The sequence below is a fragment of the Hyperolius riggenbachi genome, chromosome 1, assembly GCF_040937935.1.
Source record: "Hyperolius riggenbachi isolate aHypRig1 chromosome 1, aHypRig1.pri, whole genome shotgun sequence".
In the NCBI taxonomy this organism is placed as follows: Eukaryota; Metazoa; Chordata; class Amphibia; order Anura; family Hyperoliidae; genus Hyperolius; species Hyperolius riggenbachi.
Genome location: NC_090646.1, coordinates 409,707,510 through 409,732,625, shown reverse-complemented (window position 1 = coordinate 409,732,625; position 25,116 = coordinate 409,707,510). Strand labels below are relative to the sequence as shown.

Here is a 25,116-nt window from a genome sequence, read left to right as displayed (position 1 = left end):
GACCTAGAGGTCGGCAAAAAACAAAACTAGCTAGTGTGGAGGGACTGGAGCAGCAGTAAGTGACCCCTGGGACACAGGGAAGCAATCCGCTGTGATAGGCTGAAGCCTAATCACAGCCAATCGTGCTGATTGGCGAAGGGAGGGTAATAAAGTTAATTTTAAAAAAAAAAGCAGGAAGTGATAAAAAAAAAACCAAATATTTATAAAAAAAACAAACCCTGGGGGGCGATCAGACCTCACCAACAGAGCTCTGTTGGTGGGGATAAAGGGGGGGGGGGGGGGATCACTAGTGTGCTGAGTTGCATGGCCCTGCAGCTTGGCCTTAAAGCTGCAGTGGCCTATTTAACTAAAAATGGCCTGGTCACTAGGGGGGTTAACACTCCAGTTCTCAAGTGGTTAAAGACGGGAGATAAGCCTAATGAATTGAGGCTATTGGCCACAGTTCACTAAAATCATGCTGGTGATAAGGCAAGAACTTGCCACCACACATCTCTCTTTATTTTCAGTGTTAATTCACTAAAGCTTGCCTTATTAACCTTTTGAGGACCACTGGCATAAATCCTACGCTGCCCTTGTGGCCACCTAACTCTGATGCAGTGTAGGATTTGCACTGCCCGACGTTTCTGCTCCGGACGTGATCTCACACCCAAGAGTAAGCTGTCATGACAGCTCATATATCACCTCAGTGATCAGAAACAATAGTGTATGGCTTTTCATCACTGCAATCAGTGGCAGATCATAGTGATCCCAGTTACTGTTGCAGCAGTAGGAGGGGTGGGGGAGAAGAGACACAGAACATTTATATCACGCTTTTCTCCTAGCGGACTCAAAGCGCCAGAGCTGCAGCCACTAGGATTGGCTCTATAGGCAGTAGCAGTGTTAGGGAGTCTTGCCCAAGGTCTCCTACTGCATAGGTGCTGGCTTACTGTACAGGCAGAGCTGGGATTTGAACCCAGGTCATCTGTGTCAGAGGCAGAACCCTTAACCATTACACTATCCAGCCATCCACTCACCTTCCTGCCGTTGCCACAACGATCCCCGGCCAGCATCCCACTTGCTCTGTCAGTGCCGGGTCCTGGCTTGACAACAGAACTGAGCTGCAGTACGAGTGGGGATGCTGGCCAGAGCAGAGGTCCACTGTGGCTCATCGCTGGAGCCTGGTAGGTGAGTAAATGCTGCTGGCTACAGGGGGGACACAATGCTCAGATACCAAGTGGGGATCTGGCTGCCTCTGCCCCTCACATGCAAATTCACCTGGTCATTAAGGGCGGGAGGGGGGGTTAGGCAGCCAGTCCCCAATGAGTCAAGGTGTAGAGAAGTTTTCAGTGAGTTATCATTTCTGTCCTCAAAGCGGATCTGAGATGAAAAAGTAACTATAACAAGTAACTGGTCTGTATATCTTATCTAAAGTTTAGATACACAGCATATCTAGCTGTAAACAGCTTCAAATGTTTATGATTTTATTCCTGAGATACAATGAGTGGCTATGTTCTGTTTGTCACATTACTCACAGGCAAGCTGATCTGTATCTCTCTAGCCCTCAGCCTGTGAAAACTTCACTCCCTCCTCCCCTCTGCCTCTGAAATCTCAGGCTAGTAATCTCCTCCTGCCCAGACTGAGCTCCCATTAAGCCCTTGCTACATCGCTCTCAAAGTGCCAAGGCACTCTGGAGAAGCTGAGGGCAAGGCTTTTCCAGTTTATAGGTAATTGGAGTATGTATTAAAACAAAAGTTTTTGGCTTGAGGAATGCCCTATAAACTATATGAAGGGAACACCATTATGCAATGAGTAAGTTTATCACCTGGGTAGTGAATTTCATGTGCAGTATATAGGAAGGGGAGGAGCAGTTGTGGGCAGAATGTAGCTCCACCCCTCCTGCTGCCGCCTCTGTCAGGACAATTACAGCTAGCCTGTGTACACAGCCAGGATGAGACTCCCTCCCTCTGTGTTCCTGCTGTGTATTTCTCTATACAGTCTTCTGCATAAATCAGTAAATAAAGCAGATGGCTCAGAATGTTTCAATTTGCTGTCTCTAATAACTCTCCACTTGACAGCTCAGGAGACTACTTAACCCTTGCATTCCTCTGTGAATTAACATCCTGTTAACTCTAGAATTCTGTAGTTATTTTAAGGATTGAATAGCTGACTTTAGACACCTCGCCTTAACTTGGCGGGATTGTTGCCATAAAAATCAAATTTCAACAGCAACTGGTCTGAGTGTATTAAGTGATAAAGATGCTCATTCTGCATTCAAAACTTGCAAAAAAAAATTCTGCTGTTATGGTAGTTATCACATACTTTAGGAGCACTGGCCCTAGTGCCAAACAGTTGAATGCTGGGAGTTGTTTTATCTATAATATATTACTCCTTTCTTTTATTTCCCTGCCTAGCTTATCAGAAACACCCTCTGATTACTTGTGTTTACAAGCAAGGCGGAGGTGACTCAGTGATTGGATGCGTAAATAAAAAACAGTGCAGTTGTTAGTATACACCTCAGTGGGAGTGTCTGAAGAATCTGGGAGGAGGGCAGCTAATGAATACACAATGAGCAAGAGAAGGGAGGGTCAGGAAGGATATGTCAGCATTAGCTTGGCAAGATGGCCACTGCCTAGAATAGGTTTTTCTGCTTTTCCTTTATAAAATTCACAGGCATCATTACATGGATAGCACAATACATCTGTTATGTAAATAGTAGTATTTATCTAATTATAATTTCCCAGAACGTCCTCCTGACAGCACCCCTCCTATGAGACTTGTCTCCCTCCTAAACTTTGGACAGGAAGCTAGAAGATACAAATTTGCATAACAGGCAGGCAGGAGTAGTATATAAAGATGTTACCCACCAAAGGTATCCAGTTGTTTTTCCTGTCCCGGACGGGACGCTTTGAGAGGTCTCCAGTGCTACTACGTCAGGCGGCGAGGGCAGCGGTGCAGCGCGGGCATACTAAGGCTGAGCAGGGGACTCGGCTGGTCCAGCGCACAGCGTGGAGGAGGCTTCTCCCAGAGATGCAGAAGCTTTATGGCGGCAGGAGCGCATACCGGAAGTTCCGGGCGGATGTGACGTCATGCGCATGCGTCCCGCATGACGTGTCAGCTGACGGCAGCGGCAGGGGCCGCGGCGGGGAAAGAAAATTGACTTCAGCTGCAGGTAATTCCGAGAGGTATATATATGTATATGTTGAGCCACGATCACCATTGCTGTCGGTGATCATGGAGGACGCTGTAGGCCCTTCTCCTCTGACTTCTGCGGAGTCTGGCGCTATCCCCTCTCTGGTGAGCTAGAGGTTATCAGGCTTTGAGAGGGCTGTTTGTAAGTGTCTGGGTCCACCTTGTAAGGCTGATAGTCTCTTTATTTCTTTTTTAGCCTAAACCCTCAAAAAGTGATAAGGAGAAATCGGTGTCTCAGCAAACTCAAGGTGGACAAGCTTCGGGCAGAACTGAGAAACGCTGTGTTATGTGTAACTCACGCTTCTATTCTTCCTCTACAAAGAAACTTTGCCAGTCATGTAGAGAGAAAGTAGTCAAAGAGGAATCCCCAGTGGTGTTTAAGGACTTGATGGGGTGGATGCGGTCTGAGATGGCCTCGGCCATTAAAGAGATAAAGGATTCTACATTGGCGGAGTCTGCAGTTCCTTCTACTTCAGCCTCTGTTACTGGTGCTATACCTGCTCCTTTAGACGGAAATCCTCCAGCCCTGGTGATTGAGGTGGGGGAAGCCTTACAGGTTCCCACTTCACCGCATAAAATTGCAGCTAAACGTAAAAGGAAGGATAATGAGTCAGGGGATTCAGAATTATCAGGAGAGGAAGGAGAAATTTCATCTTTAGAGGAAATTTCTGGAGAAGAGGAGGAGAACCCAGAGGTTCCTCAGAAGTTCGCTTTTGCACCTAACTTAATGAAGGACTTGTTGTCTGCTATGCAGAGCACTATGGGTATAACAGTGGAGCGAAAATCCTTGACCCCCTTGGATCAGATGTACGTGAGTTTGGCGGAACCCCAGAATTGCTTCATCCCAGTCCATTCCTCTCTAAAGTCAATGATTGGGAAGGAGTGGGATGACCCTGAAAGGAGGGCGTTTTGGCCCAAGTCTCTTTCTCGTCGTTATCCTTTCAGTCCTGATGATCAAAAATTCTGGGGTCCGGTTCCCAAACTGGACCCATCGTTTTCAAGGGTGTCCAGAAGATCCGATTTGCAGTTTGAGAACTTTGGCAATTTAAAAGACCCGATTGATAAGAAGATGGACAATCTGTTGCGTAGGGCATGGGAGTCAGCATCTTTAACATTTAAGCCAGCAGTGGCATCCACGGCAGTGGGACGATCCCTTAAAGCTTGGCTCACGCAGACTCAGTCTAAGATAGCTTCGGGGGTGCCCAGAGAAGAGATTTTAGAGGACTTTCCAAATTTATTTAATGCTACTAATTACTTAACAGATGCAGCGGATGATACGGTTAAATTAACAGCCAGAACAACTGCCCTTGTTAACTCGGCAAGGAGAGGCATATGGGTGAAGACTTGGCAGGGGGACAATTCGTCTCGCTCCAAGTTATGTGGTTTACCCTGTGAAGGTGAGCTGTTATTTGGTTCAAAGCTAGACCAGACGCTAGAAAGAACCTCAGACTATAAGAAAAATTTTCCGACAAAAAAGAGAGCTTTTCAGTACAAGGGCCCAGCTCGCAGTGGCAACAGGGAACCTGAGGCAAAGATCCCACCTAGGAAAAAGTGGATTCCAAGTAGAAACCAAAAAGGGAAGGCTCTTTTTCCCCGGCCCAACCAACCCAATAAGCAATGACGCCAGTATTCCAGTAGGGGGAAGGCTTTCCCACTACTACGAAACGTGGTGCCAGCGGTTCACAAGTCAGTGGCTCTTGAAAATAATATTGGAAGGGTACAGAATAGAATTCGAATATCCCCCACCCCAGCAGTATGTGGTAACTCCGCAACCAAGGTCAACAGACCAAAGAGAGGCGTTACAGGAGGAAGTGGTTTCCCTTCTGGAGAAAAGAGTGATCAGAGAAGTACCATCCTGCCAGAGAGGCCAAGGGTTCTACTCACCAGTTTTTCTGATAAAAAAGCCTCAGGGAGCCTTCAGATTTATTCTAAATTTAAAGGGGTTGAACAAGGCCGTAAAATACAGGAAGTTTCGAATGGACAATGTGAATTCTGTAATAACCCTGTTGCAAAAAGACTGTTTTCTAGCTTCTCTGGACCTCAAAGATGCCTACCTGCATGTGCCAGTCCATCTAGAGTCCCAGCAGTTCCTAAGATTTGCAATTCACCTTCAAGAAGAGGTAAGACATTTCCAATTTAATGTGTTACCTTTTGGGCTAGCTTCATCCCCTTGGCTGTTCACAAAGGTGATGGCAGAAGTATTGGCAGTCTTAAGGTGTAGATCCATTAACATCATTGCTTACCTAGATGATTTACTAATTTGGGGTAATTCTTTACAGTCTGTAAGTGATCAGGTTAAATTATGCATTGACAGTCTAGAGTCTTTAGGCTGGTTAATTAACTGGTCAAAATCTGCACTAATACCCAGCCAGTCTATGGAATATCTGGGATTTATTTTTTCCTCCCGCCAAGAAAGAGTTTTTCTCCCAGAAAGGAAAATTTCGGCAGTACTTAATTCTGTTCTTTCTTTTCAGGAATCAAGAGCCATCAGTATAAGAAAAGCCATGGCATTACTCGGTCTGTTAAGCTCAGTCTTCCCTGCAGTACAATGGGGTCAATTCCATGCCAGGACCCTGCAGTTGTGGATATTAAGGAGCTGGAACAGGACTATTTCAGCCCTAGAAAGGAAGATTCTGATCCCATACAGTGTAAAAGTGTCATTAAACTGGTGGCAGGAACTGTCTCACCTGTCAGAAGGTCGCATGTGGTTTTTTCCAGTTCAAAGAATCATAACGACGGATGCCAGTACATGGGGGTGGGGCGCTCACATGGACTCTCTCCCAGCACAGGGTCAGTGGTCCAGTACAATGGCAAGACGATCCTCCAACAGCAGAGAACTGGAAGCAGTATGGAGAGGCCTTCAATTCTTCAAGGATCAGATCAAGCACTGTCACGTCCTGATCAGGTCCGACAACAGCAGTGTAGTGGCTTACCTGAATCATCAGGGAGGGACAAGAAGTCCTCGGTTGTGGTCTCAGACAGCAAGAATTCTGCATTGGGCAGAGAACAGCTTATCTTCCATCAGGGCGATTCATCTGAAGGGGACTTGCAATGTTGTAGCAGACTATCTCAGCAGGTCAGCGATATTACAGGACGAGTGGTCTCTGAATCCAGAAGTATTTGTTCAGATCAGTCAGGCATGGGGCATTCCTGCAGTAGACTTATTCGCAAGGAGGCAAAATTCAAAGTGTCAAAACTTTTGCTCCCTGTATCCAAAGGACAATCCGTGGCAGATAGACGCCTTCTCCATAGAGTGGAGGTTGAACCTGGTGTATGCATTTCCTCCAATACCTCTAATATCAAGGGTTCTGAACAAAATTATGCAGGACAGAGCACAAGTAATCCTCATAGTACCTTTCTGGCCGAAAAGACCATGGTTTGCTCTGTTACAGAAGTTAGCAATATGTCAACCAATATTGTTTCCACTCAGAACAGATCTGTTGTCGCAGGGCCCAGTTCTTCACCCGGACCTCAAGCGCCTTCACCTTTCAGCATGGAGGTTGAGTGGGGAATCCTGAAATCAAAGGGGTTTTCGGATGGACTTTCTGAGACGTTAATACAATCCCGCAAGAAGGTTACGAGGCAGATTTATCAAAAAACATGGAACATTTACTGTGAATGGTGTACTAGAAAGGATAATGATCCTACACTTTCCGCCTCAGCTCTGGAGTTTCTTCAGGATGGATTTCACATGGGATTAAGTGCCAGTACTCTTAAGGTTCAGACAGCAGCTTTAAGTGTATATTTAGAAAGAAGATTAGCTCAGGAAGAGTTTTTTCTTCGTTTTTTTCAGGGAATTAAACGTCTCAGGCCGGTGGTGATATCTAAGGTGCCTCCTTGGGACTTGAATATCGTGTTGCAGAGTCTTTGTGAACATCCCTTTGAGCCTCTGGATCAGATTCCGGATAAACTTCTGACGTTGAAAACGGCCTTTCTTCTGGCAATCACCACAGCCAGGAGAGTCAGCGAACTTCAGGCCTTATCCATTAAGCAACCTTATTGTACTATCTCAGAGGATAGGATTACTCTGCGTCCAGACTTTGCATTCCTTCCTAAAGTGTCTTCAAAATTTCATCGATCTCAGGAGATCTTTCTGCCATCATTCTGTGATAAACCAACGAATGAGAAGGAGAAGAAACTTCATTGTTTGGATGTTAGAAGGTGTATCCTTCATTATCTGGAAAGGACTGTATCTTTGAGAAAATCAGATGCCTTGTTGGTGCTGTTTGCGGGGAAATTCAAAGGAAGGCAAGCCTCTAAACCATCAATTGCAAGATGGATCAGACAAGCTATCACTGCGGCTTATCGGGCTCAAGGGAGACCTTTACCAACCTCAATTAAAGCTCACTCCACAAGAGGCGTATCAACATCTTGGGCAGAGAGGGCAGGCGCCTCGATAGAGCAGATTTGCAGAGCGGCCACCTGGTCCAGCCAAAATACGTTTGTGAAACATTATAGACTAAACTTATTAGCCAATACTGATCTGTCATTTGGAAGAAAAGTGTTGCAGGCAGTAGTCCCTCCCTAGTGTATAATGTTCTTGTTTATCGTCTCATAGGAGGGGTGCTGTCAGGAGGACGTTCTGGGAAAGCCAAGCTTACCTCGGGTAATGTCTTTTCCAGTAGTCCGAGTGACAGCACCCCTCCGGCCCACCCTATTAGAGGGGATAATTAAAGTATTGTTTCAGCAGCATATGTTGTCCGTGTCTTTTTTTATAACTGGATACCTTTGGTGGGTAACATCTTTATATACTACTCCTGCCTGCCTGTTATGCAAATTTGTATCTTCTAGCTTCCTGTCCAAAGTTTAGGAGGGAGACAAGTCTCATAGGAGGGGTGCTGTCACTCGGACTACTGGAAAAGACATTACCCGAGGTAAGCTTGGCTTTTTTTAATTTCCAGGCTAGCATGGTCTTTGTATTTTTAAAAAGTTAACTTAGGCCTGCATGAGGTAAATGGTTTAGTGAATACTTTCTTATCGCCATGGTGATAACACAACTAACAGCTCTAACATTGTTAGACAGGGGATGAGCTTAGTGAATTGAAGCCAAATTACGTCCAGTCTCCATTGCAGTGCACTCATCCTAATGCGAGAATATTGCAGTATGTGAATACAGCCTAGTACAGCATTGCTGCCATTTGCTCACCGCAGTCATTGCCTGGATCATATCAGGAAGTGGTGAACAGGCAGTCATGTGCAGGCACCTTCTAATAAACTAGTCCACTTATCTGTCTGCTGTCTTGAGTTTGAACTCCTTCACACTGCATGTGAACATGGGTGTGGTACATTGGTCAGATTTTTGGATTAACCATCAGTCAGAAAAATTGATTGCTATTCTTGAAATGAACAGCTTAAAAAGGTGGCCACAAACTTTTTTTTTTTTTTTTTTTTTTTTTTTTTTTTTTTTTCTCGACTGGAGGGCTATACTGCTGTGAAATTACACATTACTTCTGTTGACCACCCCTAGGAACAGTGTGATGTTTGTACCATCAAATCACATGCCATTTAACATTCAGTCATTGTCACCCTACTGTACACAGACTAGAGAATATACAGAACAGAAATGGGTTGTGGGACCAAATGACCAGTATAACATATGTGCACACCATTGGAATTTGCTTGATTTTAGCATTGAGGGTGTCTTTTGCTTTTATGCAGTCAATGACCTGGAAGTTATTACTGTAGTTGACATGCCTAAAATTGGAATTTGTCTGGGTTCCCATACACCTGTGTTTAGTGGTACTTATAAGAAGTAAAAATCATACTCATCTGTCCCTTTCTGATCCACCTGCACATGGCTGGCTGAGACCAAGTGATGTTGTCCATGCCAGTCATCTGTGCAGTCATGGTTTGAGCATTGCATGTGATACTTCTGATAAACTTTAGGGGGTTGTAAATACTCTGGTCAGTCGGAGGTCACTAGTTAGACTGTACAGAGCAGTGGTTATTGAAACTTGTTAGCCAGCCAACATTGGCTATTGGTGTGTTGATGCAGCTGTGAGGTGAGCCAGATGCCAGGCAGGTCATGATGGCTAAATTATACTTGACAAGAGATGCCTATGGATTACTGTAGTTTTTAAGGCTGAGAACTCATTCTTGTGGTGCAGCATATCGGCTGACCAGGGCTGTGGAGTCTGAGCCAGAGCAATTTTAGGCACCTGAAGGTGTAGGCTTTGGTTTCATAAACTAAGTCGTCTGAGCTGCCTATGCAGCTGACATGGGCAGTATCTTCCCACCAACGGTCACTAGATATTGTGATCATTTGGCTACAACTTTCAATTTTTAATGCAAATTGTATATATTAGCAGTTTTTTACTTTTATGCGAAGCTGAATCTTGACATTTGTATATAAGGCATGTTGGTGCTGCAGTGAACATACAGCTGCATACATTTCTGTAGGCTGCAGATACAGTAACCCATCTCTTTCAAGGCTCTGCAGGGATGACCTACTGCTCCATTACTATATTGAGTAATCTCAGTCTGAGTTGCAGCAACTGCTTACTAACACTAGCTACTGGTAAATGAGCTGGAATGAGTGCAAATTTCCATGGACTTAAAAATGAAGTAATGACTAGCTGTCAGCTAACTCGCTAGCAGCCACTGGGCTTGCTTGAAAGCTTCCACTAAAACTAGTTGATTTGAATTTCATAGCTGTAAAATGCTGAACTGTTTCAGCAAGGAGTCCCTCGCTGGATTGAAAGTGGGTTCTAGTATGCATGTGTGTTTTTTTTTTTTAATGTGCCATGCTCATCCATAGCTACATTCACACACTAAAGCAACTAAGAGACCCTGTGCTGTAACTGTAATGTGTAAGATCTGGGATTCCTCTGGACTGTCCAGAAGCTGCCCACTAACTAGGGCTGTGGCGTCAGTACAAAAATCCTCCGACTCCTCCTCAGTTTAGGATTCCTGACTCCTCTAATTTGCATATTACAATCTTGTTGATTAAAAGTATGTCACAAAAGGCATCTAACTGCCAATGCTTAGGAATTTTAAGAATTGAAGTGAGGATAGGTAGACTGCCATATTTATTCCCTTTAGTCATAGACTAAAACTAGTCCTTGGTAAAAGTACTTGTAGAAGGCACAGGCAGGAACAAAGAACATCTATCAGGCCCTAGGCAATGTAACTGTGGGTACATGTAAGAGTGATGTGCAGGTACTCTGCAGGGGAATGGGGGGATTCTTCCTCTATTACACATTCTTCATGCACAATCTGAACCAGGTTTATGGATGATGGACAACACATCTGTTCAATGTGCACAACATTCTCAGTGGATTCCCAGCAGCTCTGTGGGGAGTGCATATGTAGAGTATAGTACTACTGTGTAACAAAGTAAACCTGAGACAGATGAAATAGGACTTTTTTTTTTTAATGGGGCTTCCTCCAGCCCCCTTCAGGCTAATCAGTCCCTTGCTGTCCTCCACCTCCTGGATCTTCTACTATGGGTCCAGGTACTTGAGCTAGTCTGGCGTAGTGTGCATGCAAACACTCTGCCGCCGGGAGCGTACTAGACCACTGCAGCACTATTGTGCAGGTGCAGAATGTGTGGGAGTGGCATGCGGCCAGACTGCGCTGACTGGCTGATTTACTGGGACTCGTAGCAGAAGATCCAGATGGTGAACAGTAAGGGACTGATTGGCCTGAAGGGGGCTGGAGGAAGCACCAGGTATGTATAAAACTTTAATTCGTGGTCAACAAACCAAATTTTAACCTATCAAATTATTTGAATTCATGAGCAAAGGGAGTGCATATATTTGCATAAACTAGCACAGAATTATTTCCATCTCATTGACTATCTCTATTAGTGACACAGCTACACATCAGGCTTTATTCTTAGTGTGTTGTATATCTGACTTTAAAAATACGGTGACTGTGACTGCTTTATTGAAGCAGCACATGTAACTATTTTTTGATTGGTTTATGTCATTTTTGTGGCCTATAGTCCACAAAAATGACATAAACCAATCAAAAAATAGTTACATGTGCTGCTTCAATAAAGCAGTCACAGTCACCGTATTAAAGTTGTGCTTAGAACATTTTACATTTTTATTTTCAATTAGTTTAAATTCATTCGGAGTCGTTGCATTTTTTTTTTCCCCTGACTCCAGGTACCCAAAATTGCTCCGACTCCACAACCTTGCCGCTAAAAAGATAAATGTTTAAGCTTCAGTATTGCCTAAGAGTAGTTAGTGTCTGTTGGAACTCTCCTTTGACAATTCCCTCTTGCAAAGTTTTTAAACTGGTAATTTAACATTCTATGTACCTACTGGCAGTCTAAAAGACTTTTTTTTTTATGTTCTATTCTCTTGACAAGTTTTTGACTGGCTTGGCCAGTCTTCTGTAGGTAGCCTCTTCAGTCAATTGATTACCTCAGTCAATAGTAAGGGCCTGAGCACACTTGTGCATTTCTGTACAATGTGTAGGACAGCCTTTCTCAACCTTTTTTACCTTGGAGGAACCCTGTAAATAACTTTTGGATCTCAAACCCCTGCAAACAATTTTTTGGTCTCGAGGAACCCCTACATTTTTCAAGAAGCATGGTCTTAAAGGCTAGGCTGCTAATTTCACTAACTCCTATTACACTGCCACTCATTATACTGTCTCCTGACCCCCCCCCCAATTTGGTGCTTCTTGTTACAGTACCACCTATTAGTGTGCTCTATTATACTTCCCCCCCCCCCCCCCCCCCGATGGGGGAAAATGCCAAGGAAACACTGCAGAGTCCTCAGGGAACCCTGGTTGAGAGCCTGGTGTAGGAGTATGACTGCCTGACCTTGATGGACAAACTATTTTATTTTCCCAACCAAAACTGTTACTTCCAGTATGACACAGATGTGTTGCTGAAACCAGGACTGAAGTGTGCAAGATGTGTAATTTGGGTGGCACCTGGTAACTTTGGCACAGCCGTAACTGCAGCACATGGTGGTTAATTTGGCTGTCAGACATAGCTAAAGCCCCATTTACACAATACGATTCTTTGTGCGATTCGATTACGATTCTATTTACGATCCGATAAAATCCAACATTTCCGATTGGGATTCGATTCACCATTGTTTTGCAATGGCAAATCAAATCCCGATCGGACATGACAGATTTAATTGGCTTGTAATCAAAATCATGTAGATTGGGCTTTAAGCACAAAGTACATTACTGAAGGGACATGCAGTATTGGGCATCGTGCTAGCTAAGGGGAGAACTGGTGGTAAGCCCCATCTACACGATACGATTCTTTGTGTGACTCTATTTATGATCAGACACGTCCAATTGAGAATCTATTTGCCATTGACAAACAATGGCAAATCAAATAGAATCAGATATGTCCACTTTAATCGATTGTTAATACTATCGTAATTGAATTGTATCAGGGCTTTAGGAAGCAAAAGCTTTAGTAGATCCTCGGCTGTATTGCTATTATATTAGTGCTTTCACCCTGGATCAGTTGTCTATAAAGCCTAAAACCTGGTACATGCCTTCAGTTTTGATTGTCCAATTTTTTTATTTTACCTTCATGCAGCAGTGTTATCACCAGAATTTTTTTTCCAGCCAGGTGGCATGAAAAAGTAGCTAGGCGAACACTCCGAATCCAGCATATGAGACTTGGGCGCAGCTGGTGCCACCATATTCCATAATAGGAATTACAGCTATAGCAGCACACAGGGAGTAACTTCAGCGCCATCAGACAGAGCTGAAGTTACTTTTAAACACTAATTCAGCCTCCAGCAATAGCCAAATTTCCCTTGCATAAACCATTACTCAAAATGTCAAATGTAAAAACTATTACCCTAATGTCAAATGTAGGTCAGGCTGGTGACTAGTGAGGTGGTCTAGTGTTAGGTAGGTCAGGCTGCTGGCTACTGGGGTAGATGGGTACATAAGGCTGGTGGCTAGTGGGGGGGGGGGGGGGGGGGGGTAGGTAAATGTAACTAGATCTGCATAGACTATATACTCCTTGTAGCTTGATGGGATGTATTCACAGCTATGGCCACAGGCAAACACCTTTCCAAAATAAGCCCAGTAATGCAAATAAGCACGTGACATATTGCACAAGATGAGAACCATGCATACATGCTATCCGAAGTATTAAGACAAATTTCCGTGGATCTCGATTGTTTAAAGAGGAACTTCAGCCTAAACATACTGTCATTAAGTTACATTAGTTATGTTAATTAAAATGGGGAATATAATCTCCTCTTACCCACCCTGTTTTAAAAGAACAGGCAAATGTTTGATTTCATGAGGGCAGGCTTTTTTTTTTTGGGTTGAAAGGTGGTGACGGGGAGCATGACAAAGTTCCAACTGTCCTGTGTGCTGATCACCCCTCTCAGTTGCTAGGCAATGTGAATAACATAGGAAATCCCATCATGCTTTGCCCGGGCTTTTCCCCCTGATGCTGTGCAGTTTTCTTTGATGGGTGGAGCTTGGCTAAAAATTATGCTTTGTTAAGAAAAACAAAGTTCTGATGCTGTTACACACAAAGCCTTTTCAGTTCTGCTGAGTAGATTTTTATGCCGGAGGTTCACTTTAAAACTGTGTGCCTGTTTTATATTAACCACTTGCCGACCGCCCACAGCCCATGGGCAGCGGCAAAGTGGACGCCTAAAGGACCGCAATACGCCTTCAGGCGGCGCGTCCTTTAGGCATGCCGGGGGAGCGATCGCGTCATTGATGACGCACGCTTCCCCCGGCAACTGGCTCCACCCACCCGCCGTAACATCCCGCCGGCCATACGGAAGCGCCGGCGGGATGTTAACCCCGCGATCGCCGCTACAAAGTGTATAATACACTTTGTAATGTATACAAAGTATTATACAGGCTGCCTCCTGCCCTGGTGGTCCCAGTGTCCGAGGGACCACCAGGGCAGGCTGCAGCCACCCTAGTCTGCACCCAAACACACTGATCTGCCCCCCCCCCGCCCACTGATCGCCCACCCCCCAGACCCCTGTTTGCACACAATCACCCCCCTAATAACCCATCAATCACTCCCTGTCACTATCTGTCAACGCTATTTTTTTTATCCCCCCCCCCCCTGCCCCCTCCTGATCACCCCCCCCCCCCTGTGTACTGTATGCATCTATCTTCCCTGATAACCCGTCAATCACCCCCTGTCACTGCCACCCAACAATCAGCCCCTAACCTGCCCCTTGCGGGCAATCTGATCACCCTCCCACACCAATAGATCGCCCGCAGATTCGACATCAGATCACCTCCCAAATCCATTGTTTACATCTATTCTCTCCTCTAAACACCCACTAATTACCCATCAATCACCCCCTATCACCACCTGTCACTTTTACCTATCAGATCAGACCCTAATCTGCCCCTTGCGGGCACCCAATCACCCGCCTACACGCTCAGATTGCCCTCAGACCCCCCCTTATCAATTCGCCAGTGCATTAATTACATCTGTTCTTCCCTGTAATAACCCACTGATCACCTATCAATCACCCCCTGTCACTGCCACCCAACAATCAGCCCCTAACCTGCCCCTTGCGGGCAAACTGATCACCCACACCAATAGATCGCCCGCAGATCCGACATCAGATCACCACCCAAGCGCAGTGTTTCCATCTATTCTCTCCTCTAAACACCCACTAATTACCCATCAATCACCCCCTATCACCACCTGTCACTGTTACCCATCAGATCAGACCCTAATCTGCCCCTTGCGGGCACCCAATCACCCGCCTACACGCTCAGATTGCCCTCAGACCCCCCCTTATCAATTCGCCAGGGCATTATTTACATCTGTCCTTCCCTGTAATAACCCACTGATCACCTATCAATCACCCCCTGTCACTGCCACCCATCAATCAGCCCCTAACCTGCCCCTTGCGGGCAAACTGATCACCCACCCACACCAATAGATCGCCCGCAGATCCGACGTCCGATCACCTCTCAAGTGCAGTGTTCACATCTGTTCTCTACCCTAAACACCCACTAATTACCCATCAATCACCCCCTGTCACTGCTACCTATCAGATTAGACCCCTATCTGCCCCTAGGGCACTCAATCACCCGCCCACACCCTCAGAATGCCCTCAGACCCCAGCCCTGATCACCTCGCCAGTGCATTGCTTGCATCTATTCCCCCCCCTCTAATCACACCTTGAGACACCCATCAATCACCTCCTGTCACCCCCTAGCACACCTACCCATCAGATCAGGCCCTAATTTGCCCCGTGTGGGCTCCTGATCACTCGGCCAAACCCTCAGATCCCCCTCAGACCCCCTTCCGATCACCTCCCCAGTGCATTGATTGCATCTATTTTCCCCTCTAACCACCCCCTGAGACACCCATCAATCACCTCCTGTCACCCCCCTAGCACTCCTATCCATCAGATCAGGCCCAATACAACCTGTCATCTAAAAGGCCACCCTGCTTATGACCGGTTCCACAAAATTCGCCCCCTCATAGACCACCTGTCGTCAAAATTTGCAGATGCTTATACCCCTGAACAGTCATTTTGAGACATTTGGTTTCCAGACTACTCACGGTTTTGGGCCCGTAAAATGCCAGGGCGGTATAGGAACCCCACAAGTGACCCCATTTTAGAAAAAAAGACACCCCAAGGTATTCTGTTAGGTGTATGACTAGTTCATAGAATTTATTTTTTGTCAAGTTAGCGGAAATTGATTTTTATTGGGTTTTTTTCACAAAGTGTCATTTTTCACTAACTTGTGACAAAAAATAAAATCTTCTATGAACTCGCCATACACCTAACGGAATACCTTGGGGTGTCTTCTTTCTAAAATGGGGTCACTTGTGGGGTTCCTATACTGCCCTGGCATTTTAGGGGCCCTAAACCGCGAGGAGTAGTCTAGAAAACAAATGCCTCAAAATGACCCGTGAATAGGACGTTGGGCCCCTTAGCGCACCTAGGCTGCAAAAAAGTGTCACACATGTGGTACCGCCGTACTCAGGAAAAGTAGTATAATGTGTTTTGGGGTGTATTTTTACACATACCCATGCTGGGTGGGAGAAATAACTCTGTAAATGGTCAATTGTGTGTAAAACAAATCAAACAATTGTCATTTACAGAGATATTTCTCCCACTTAGCATGGGTATGTGTAAAAATACACCACAAAACACATTATACTACTTCTCCTGAGTACGGCGGTACCACATGTGTGGCACTTTTTTACACCCTAAGTACGCTAAGGGTCCCAAAGTCCAATGAGTACCTTTAGGATTTCACAGGTCATTTTGCGACATTTGGTTTCAAGACTACTCCTCACGGTTTAGGGCCCCTAAAATGCCAGGGCAGTAGTAACCCCACAAATGACCCCATTCTAGAAAGAAGACACCCAAAGGTATTCCGTTAGGAGTATGGTGAGTTCATAGAATTTATTTTTTGTCAAAAGTTAGCGGAAAATTGATTTTTATTATTTTTTTCACAAAGTGTCATTTTCTACTAACTTGTGACAAAAAATAAAATCTTCTATGAACTCACCATACTCCTAACAGAATACCTTGGGGTGTCTTCTTTCTAAAATGGGGTCATTTGTGGGGTTCCTATACTGAACTGGCATTTTAGGGGCCCTAAACCGTGAGGAGTAGTCTGGAAATCAAATTTCGCAAAATGACCTGTGAAATCCTAAAGGTACTCATTGGACTTTGGGCCCTTTAGCGCAGTTGGGGTGCAAAAAAGTGCCACACATGTGGTATTGCCATACTCGGGAGAAGTAGTAGAATGTGTTTTGGGGTGTATTTTTACACATACCCATGCTGGGTGGGAGAAATAACTCTGTAAATGGACAATTGTGTGTAAAAAAAAATGAAAAAATTGTCATTTACAGAGATTTCTCCCACCCAGCATGGGTATGTGTAAAAATACACCCCAAAACACATTCTACTACTTCTCTTGAGTACGGCAATACCACATGTGTGGCACTTTTTTGCAGCCTAACTGCGCTAAGGGGCCCAAAGTCCAATGAGCACCTTTAGGCTTTACAGGGTTGCTTACAAGTTAGCACCCCCCAAAATGCGAGGACAGTAAACACACCCCACAAATGACCCCATTTTGGAAAGTAGACACTTCAAGGTATTCAGAGAGGGGCATGGTGAGTCTGTGGCAGATTTCATTTTTTTTTTTTTGTTGCAAGTTAGAAGAAATGGATACTTTTTTTTTTTTCTTTTTTGTCACAAAGTGTCATTTTCCACTTGTGACAAAAAATATCTTCTATGAACTCACTATGCCTCTCAGTGAATACTTTGGGATGTCTTCTTTCCAAAATGGGGTCATTTGGGGGGTATTTATACTATCCTGGAATTCTAGCCCCTCATGAAACATGACAGGGGGTCAGAAAAGTCAGATGCTTGAAAATGGCAAAATTCACTTTTTGCACCATAGTTTGTAAACGCTATAACTTTTACCCAAACCAATAAATATACACTGAATGTTTTTTTTTTTTTTTAATCAAACATGTTTGTCCACATTTTTCGCACTGCATGTATACAGAAATTTTACTTTATTTGAAAATTGTCAGCACAGAAAGTTAAAAAAATCATTTTTTTGCCAAAATTCATGTCTTTTTTGATGAATATAATGAAAAGTAAAAATCGCAGGAGCAATCAAATGGCACCAAAAGAAAGCTTTATTAGTGACAAGAAAAGGAGCCAAAATTCATTTAGGTGGTAGGTTGTATGAGCGAGCAATAAACCGTGAAAGCTGCAGTGGTCTGAATGGAAAAAAAGTGGCCGGTCCTTAAGGGGTAGAAAGACTGTGGTCCTCAAGTGGTTAAACTTTGTGACTGAAGGCCTCTGGTCTAATGTTTTTGTAGGTAGGGTTTTATTCTCTCACCTGTTTTTATTCCAATTCAAGAGTAAATAGGATGAGGTCTTGTTAAAAACATCAGTTAAGTTGTTTGATACGAAATTTCAATTGGATTGGTTGTCATTAATAGATTCTCTTCTGACCCCCCCCTCTTTTCACTACATTTTTCATACTGACCAGCAGATTGTTTCTCACTTATTGGGTACATACAGTGTAGTCAGTCTGACAGTGTATACAGATGTTCAATGGCATTTTCAGTTCCAGAGAATGCATGCTTTTGGCTTGTCACACCTGCACAGTATTTGAATGAAATGGTTTGTAATAAGTGTGTACAACACCCTTGGCAGTTTACTTTTTGCTTGGTAATGTCACTTTTCCGGGGTGTGTGGATTTAACCCTAAGCTCCAGGTGTGCAAAAAACGCAAAACTAGAGATGGTAGTGTTTCTTGAAAATGACAATCCAGCTAAGACTTTGTGGTGGCTTACAACTAAAGGGGCCCATACACTGGCTGATCGATGGAATCGATTTTGTGGCCGATTTCGATTGCTTTTATCTGACCGGATGGAAAATCTAGGTCTATCTTCTGCTGGCAGCAGATTGCTGGACCATAGAGTTGCATTGGATCTAATGGTCCAATAGTGCATTTATATCAACTTCTGTTCCTAGCATGTGGCACACATCAGACAAATCTGCTGCAAATCTAGGGTGAATTCCTGGCTTGTCTAGAATGGCTAGGTACTGTTGGTGTTGCGTAGAAGATGCTACATTGGTACTCATTTTATTTTCCTTTTTCATAGGAACAAGACACTTGTGTGAAAAGTCCCATTTTCAGTGTGGCGATGGCCGCTGTATCTCTGAATTATGGCGCTGTGATGGGGATTCAGATTGTACTGATGGATCAGATGAGCGTTCTTGTGGTAAGTTTCTCTGGCTATGTGAATCCTCTCCTTCCAGGAGTGAGAAGTTGGTCCCAAATATACTCTTCCCAGGTTATCAGGAAAAACATCTATTGTATTGGCCTTCATTTTTGGAGAACAGATGCTATCTATTGGCTAACTTGATGTAATGGAAAAGGACACGCTTTCAGAACCTTGGGTATTATAAAGTATGCCAGTTAAGGGAATCCTTGCTTCAATATTGTGTGCATTAGTAATGCAACAGCTGTTGTATTCTATCAATTTCCAGTCTGAAAACTTTCATGCTAATCAGTGGCTGTTGCAGTGACGCAACAGATGGGGGAATCGGTGCTGCATATTACCTGTGCCTTGTGTCAGAGGAGCATAGTCAGTCTTGGCTGGGGCTGTGCAGTCAGCACTGGAGCAATTTATAGAGCAGGAAGAATATTCCAACTCTTCCTAATAAGCTGTAATTAAATAGAAAATGATAAAATGTTCTGTTTCTCAGAATGTGTATATGCAGGAATAACAGTACATAGTCCACAAAAATGAAATAAAACAATCAAAAATAGTGTACACAGGAATCTTTTTATATGCAATAAGACACAAATCTGCATTAATGCAGGCTTATGCGCATTTTGTATGTATTCCCTTTGCTTGTGATATCAATTTAATTTGATATGCTGTTAAATTTTGGGTTGGTGACTGCAAATGAATCAACAGAGCTGCAGGGAATCCACTGAGAATGTTGTGAACACTGAACACAGGTGTTGTCTGTCCCCCGTAAACCTGGTTCAGATTGTACCCAGTTAAATTGCCAAGGGCTCGATCGCTGTTCTGTCTGTACCTGCTACACTTACCAAGGACTAGTCTTTTGATTTCTGTTTAACTCTACAGATATTCTAATTTCAGTTGAAGTGCATCTCTAGTGTACATAAAGTGCACTAATGCTTTTAAAAGTTAAAATGTCACCACCTTATCTTTAATAAGATTGGAACACTATCAGCTGTATTACAGTGCATAGATCTGCCTCTTGCACACAATGGCCTTCACCTTTTCTATATCTGATGCAGTAAAGGTAGAGGCCCTTTTCTTCAAGGTGGCAGGGCTACATGCTGGAACCCAGATATATGGAGCCCTGGGGAATCTTAACATATAGATGACAGGCATAAGGTGCATACACACGCACTACGGCCACAAACGACTGGTCTGTCACACCCTCCCGCTGGGCAGACTTTCAGGCGACAGTATGTACGCACTGTCGGCGGACTGATAAGGCTGTTTCTGAACGATCGCCGGGCAGATCGTTCAGAAACAGCCTATCAGTCTGCCGACAGTGTGTACACACATGCTACTGTCGCCTAAACGTCCGCCCAGCGGTAGGGTCTGACGGACCCGTCTTTGGTGGCCGTAGTGCGTGTACACCCCTTATGACGGCCTAGAGTACAGCATCTTCTTCCTGGCCAGGAGATTTGTTCCCAAAAGCAGATGTCTTCACATACTGTAGCTGTAAATTCATAACCTTTGGCAGTGATGAAGCCTTTTGTTGCATACATCCAATCAACAAAATTGTTCTATACAAATTAGAGGAGTTGGAGTCAGTGGAATAATAAACTTGGTGGATTTTTGTACGGACTCTAGAGCCCTGAGTGACAAATTTAACCTCCAGCCACAGCAGTAGGTGGCCATATTTGGCGTAGGAGTTATAAGGATCATGGCATTATGCTGTATAATGTAGTCCACTAGATGAGGTGGTGGTTTAGCTGATTCCCAGAGTGGAGCAAGCAAGGTTGCTCCTCAATCACTACCTCCTGACTTCTGATTGGGGCTGTTGGCCACATCAGGCCACTATTGCTGCTGACATGTTGCTTTTTATACTGGAAATTGCAATTCCGACTTGCACTTTTCACTGGATGCTAGCAACACAGGAAAAAGCAGCATGCAGGATTTTTTTTCTCCTATCTCCTGTGCAATCCTAAGTCCTGAAAGGTGGACTGACCTGCTAGTTTCAGCTAAAGGAGGTGGTCCTTTCAGCATGAGTCTGATAGGAAGAGATGAAATATTGTACGTGATCGGTTTTCTGAACATTGAGAGATGGGGTTGTGACCCTGAGGTAAATTTGGGTGATATAAATGCAGCATATTACACCTATAAACAAAATGCAGTTCCCACTGTAAATGACCTACAATTATGTAGCCACACCTAGTAGTAATACTTTTGCCAATGCTGTAAGATATATGTTGGACTTCCACATGTAGAGGCAGTCAATGAGATGATTCCAACATGCATGCAAATGTAACTGTTTGCCGCTTTGAATTGGGTCAAGCAAATGCATAATTGACTCAATCCCATGCTTCCTTTAGTTGTACACTTGTCAGCTATGCATTAATGCCTCAATGATGCTTCTATGCTTAAAGGGAAACTTAAAGGAATACTATCTATGTATGCATTTATTTATAAATGCTGTATGTTGTAGCACACAGGATAAGTACTAGGAGCAATTTGATTCCTCACACAGCTGTTCCCCTCAGCTGTAAAATCCTCCCTCAGTTTTGTATCTAAATACTGAGGGCTCCCAGAGGGCTAGACCATGTCTCTGCACAGGGGAGTTGCTATCCTATACTCAGGTGATAGATTATCACCTTGCTGAAAGAATCTTGTTATGGTGGTAATGGGTTAAAGATTCTAGCAATGTGATTATCTTTGCTGCTCTTGACTGATAAAGATACTAATAATGCTAATTGTAGACAGTGGCCTGCCCCTCTCAGCAGCTTGTAAAGTGAATGCAGCCTGGAGTGAATCATCACAAGCAGGCAACCAGTCTGAGTGTAAACAGACTAGTGTTATAGCTAGTTATATTCCAGCAATATTACAGCTCATTTAGTTACCTGTTACCACCTCAGATCAGCCTATTTCTTCTCAGGTCTCCTGCATGCTGTGAGTGACACAGTGAAATATAGTTGTGAGCTGTGTGACAGAGTAACTAAGCAGCTCAGGGTGACCCAAACTACTATGAGCTGTGTGAGAAATGAATTTTTAAGCAGGGAGAGAGACCTGGGTGAATAAAGTGCCCTTAGCACTAGTGGTAATGTGTACACTAATATAGAGTGTTAAAAATTGTTTCAATCGATAGTATTCCTTTAAACAAGTTAGAGGCTGCTATATTAAGCGGACCGAAACCTTACACTGACAGAGAAATCCACCCTGTATGTATTTAGAGAGAACACTCTAATTCTCCCTTAAAAGCAAGAAGTTTTAAACCAGGATGATACCATTTAAAACTTCTTGCTTTTACTGATGGCTAACACGGTACAATACCCTACTGCTACTACTATAATTCTCCCTTAGCTCAAATTGCAGATGTCAGCTCTGTGGCAAGGGTTTCTGTGCCATTGTGTAAACACAGGAGGCAACATTTTCTGTGCCCCCATGAAACTAGAAATTATACACTGCAGATTTAATGTAGAAAGTTCTGTAAGCTGTAAATGGTTTTTCTTTAACTTGCTATGCTGTTATATTTTAGAAGTTCTAGGTTTAGGTCCGCTTTAAACAATACAAGTTGTCTGGCAATCCTTCTGATCTCTTTGGCTGCAGTAGTGTCTGAATCACAAAGCTGAAATGGGCATGTAGCCAGGGCTGTGGAGTCGGTACAACCATACTGACTCAGTTTATGAAATCAGACTGACTCCTGGTACCCAAAATTGCTCCATCTCTTACTCCATAGCCCTGCATGTTGCTAGTCTTGTCAAACACCTGATCTGCATGGTGGTTCAGGGTCTATGGCTAAAAGTACTCAAAGCAGAGAATCAGCAGGACAGCCAGACAATCTGCATTTTAAAGGCAGTAGATGAGCCTCTATCCTCCCTCACTGCATTTGTTTAATTTTTTTTAATTATCCATACTTTATTCACTGCAGATTTCTTTTATCTGTACTACACATTCATTAGGTCTTGAGTGTTTTAAGAATATGCTGTAAAGTGGGATGTACAAGGAGTGGCGCCACTGCACCCCAAAAACAATATGCTAAAGTCTTTAAAGAGGCACTATGGCAAAAGTTAAAATGTGCAAACAAGGCTATTGCGGCCTTCCTTGCCGCAATAACAGCATAGGGGGAGGATATTGTGGCTGGGAACACGAAGAATCACTCACGTTCCCAGCCTGACGGACGGCGAAAACTGAAGTGGCTGCCAGCAGGGATAGGAGGATCGGAGGGAAATTTTGGGATGCATTAAAAGGGAAATAAAAACTTGAGATGCTAGAATAATATTGCCCCTGTTTAACTCTCTAGTAAGGCCACATCTGGAATTCAGTTCTGGGCACCACATTACAGGAAAGATATTGCAGTCTTAGAGCAGGTGCAGAGACTAGCAACAAATTGATACATGGGATGGAAAGTCTCACTTACCAAGAGGTTAGATAAACTGGGTTTATTTAGTCTAGAGAGAAGACTCCTTAGAGGGGATCTAATTAACAAGTATAAATGCATCAGAGGGCAATATAAAAGCTTGGCAGATGAGCCTTAGGCCTTCTCAAAGGACTAGAGGACATGGAGAAAAAAAAACGTTTTAGCCATTTATTTGGGAAAGAGTTCTTTACAGTAAGAGTGATTAAGATGTGGAATGCATTGCCACAGGAAGTAGTTATGGCAAATTCTATACCTGCATTTAAAGAGGGCTTAGATGCTTTCCTTGTGTTGAAAGACATTCATGGCTACAATTACTAGGTAATGCCTAATGATGTTCCAGGGATTTTATCTGATTGCCATCTGGAGTCGGGAAGGAATTTTTCCCTTTTGGGGCTAATTGGACCATGCCTTGTAAGGGTTTTTTTTGCCTTCCTCTGGATCAACAGGGATATGTGAGGGAGCGGGCTGGTGTTGTACTTATCTGGTTGAACTCGATGGATGGATGTTCCCTCCCCCCCCCACCCAAACTATATAATCCCCCTATGAAGAGATGGACTAGCCCAAAACTTGTCACTTCAGTCAGATTACTACCTACTGTAAGTGACAGCAACATAGAAGTAATTTATGGCTCATTTTACTCTGTGGAGGAAAAATTCTGTTTGCAGATATTGACCATTTCAGCCGCGTAGACGTGGGCTTTGTCAGCAGTGGAAGGTGCTAGAGCCGCAGGGATGTGCTAGTCACGTTCCTGCAGTTTGGGGGGGGGGGGAGGGGAGAAGTCTGCAGGCAATCCTGCAGGCAGATGCCCACGATTGTGCTGCTAGCGGGGGGATTGGCTGCAGGGGACAAGTCCCCTGTGCCAATCCTTACATGTTCGCTGTGCAACACTGTTTTTGTTCAAAAACGGTGTTCTCTAAATGGAGCCACCACGCTTCCTCCGCTGCGGTCTCCGCTGCCCGATCGTTAAATTTATGAATATAAACAATGTTTCCATTCATAACCTCCCAGCTGCCACTGGGATCGGAGGCTTCCGATTTGAAGCCTATGTCACTTCCCTGGTTACAATGTAGTGATACATTGTATCCCAATTAGCGTACATTGCACACTAATGGGATTTTTGCTCAGTAGGGACATCTTTTGGCCAAATGGTAAAACACACCTGACTTTGGGGAAGAAAAATGATTGTCAAGAGGACATACAATTAATATTGGGCTAAAAATTAGTGATGTAAAACTGAAAAAATGCACCTTATTTCCAAATATTGTCACCATACATTACACTAAGGGTATAATTTTAAAGGGAAGGTTCAAGCAAAATAAGAGTTTCACTTACCTGGGGCTTCTACCAGCCCCATGCAGCCATCCTGTGCCCTCGTAGTCACTCACTGCTGCTCCAGTCCCCCGCTGGCAGCTTGCCGCCGTCGGGGCGCATTGTGTACGTTTTTACGCATTCCCGCTAGTGCAGGAACATTAACACATACATTTTTACGCGTTACTGGTTTAATGCGTACATTTTTACGCATTGAACCAGTAATGCGTAAAAATGTATGTTAATGTTCCTGCACTAGCGGGAATGCATAACGTACGCAATGCGGCCCGCCGACCTCCAAGGTCGGCAAGCAAGCTGCCAGCGGGGGACTGGAGCAGCAGTGAGTGACTACAAGGGCACAGGATGGCTGCATGGGGCTGGTAGAAGCCCCAGGTAAGTGAAACTCTTTTTTTTTTTTTATTTTGCTTGGACATTCCCTTTAACGTTGCAATAACCGGGCCAAATGGCCAATTTTTTTTTTTATTTTTTTTTTACTTTGCCATAGTGCCCCTTTAACATTCCGACACCAAGCAAGACAGTTGTGACAGGTTAACTCTTGG

At 44.1% G+C, this 25,116-nt stretch overlaps 1 protein-coding gene across 3 annotated transcripts in view; it reads left to right on the top strand.

The window, feature by feature from the left end:
* The window catches only part of VLDLR (very low density lipoprotein receptor), a 97,115-nt gene that overhangs the window by 11,125 nt on the left and 60,874 nt on the right, over positions 1-25,116 (top strand). For all 3 annotated transcript variants that reach the window (XM_068235791.1, XM_068235781.1, XM_068235773.1), the window contains exon 2: positions 18,745-18,864. In XM_068235791.1, the coding sequence (XP_068091892.1) occupies positions 18,745-18,864 (120 nt within the window). The remainder of the gene's footprint in view (positions 1-18,744; positions 18,865-25,116) is intronic.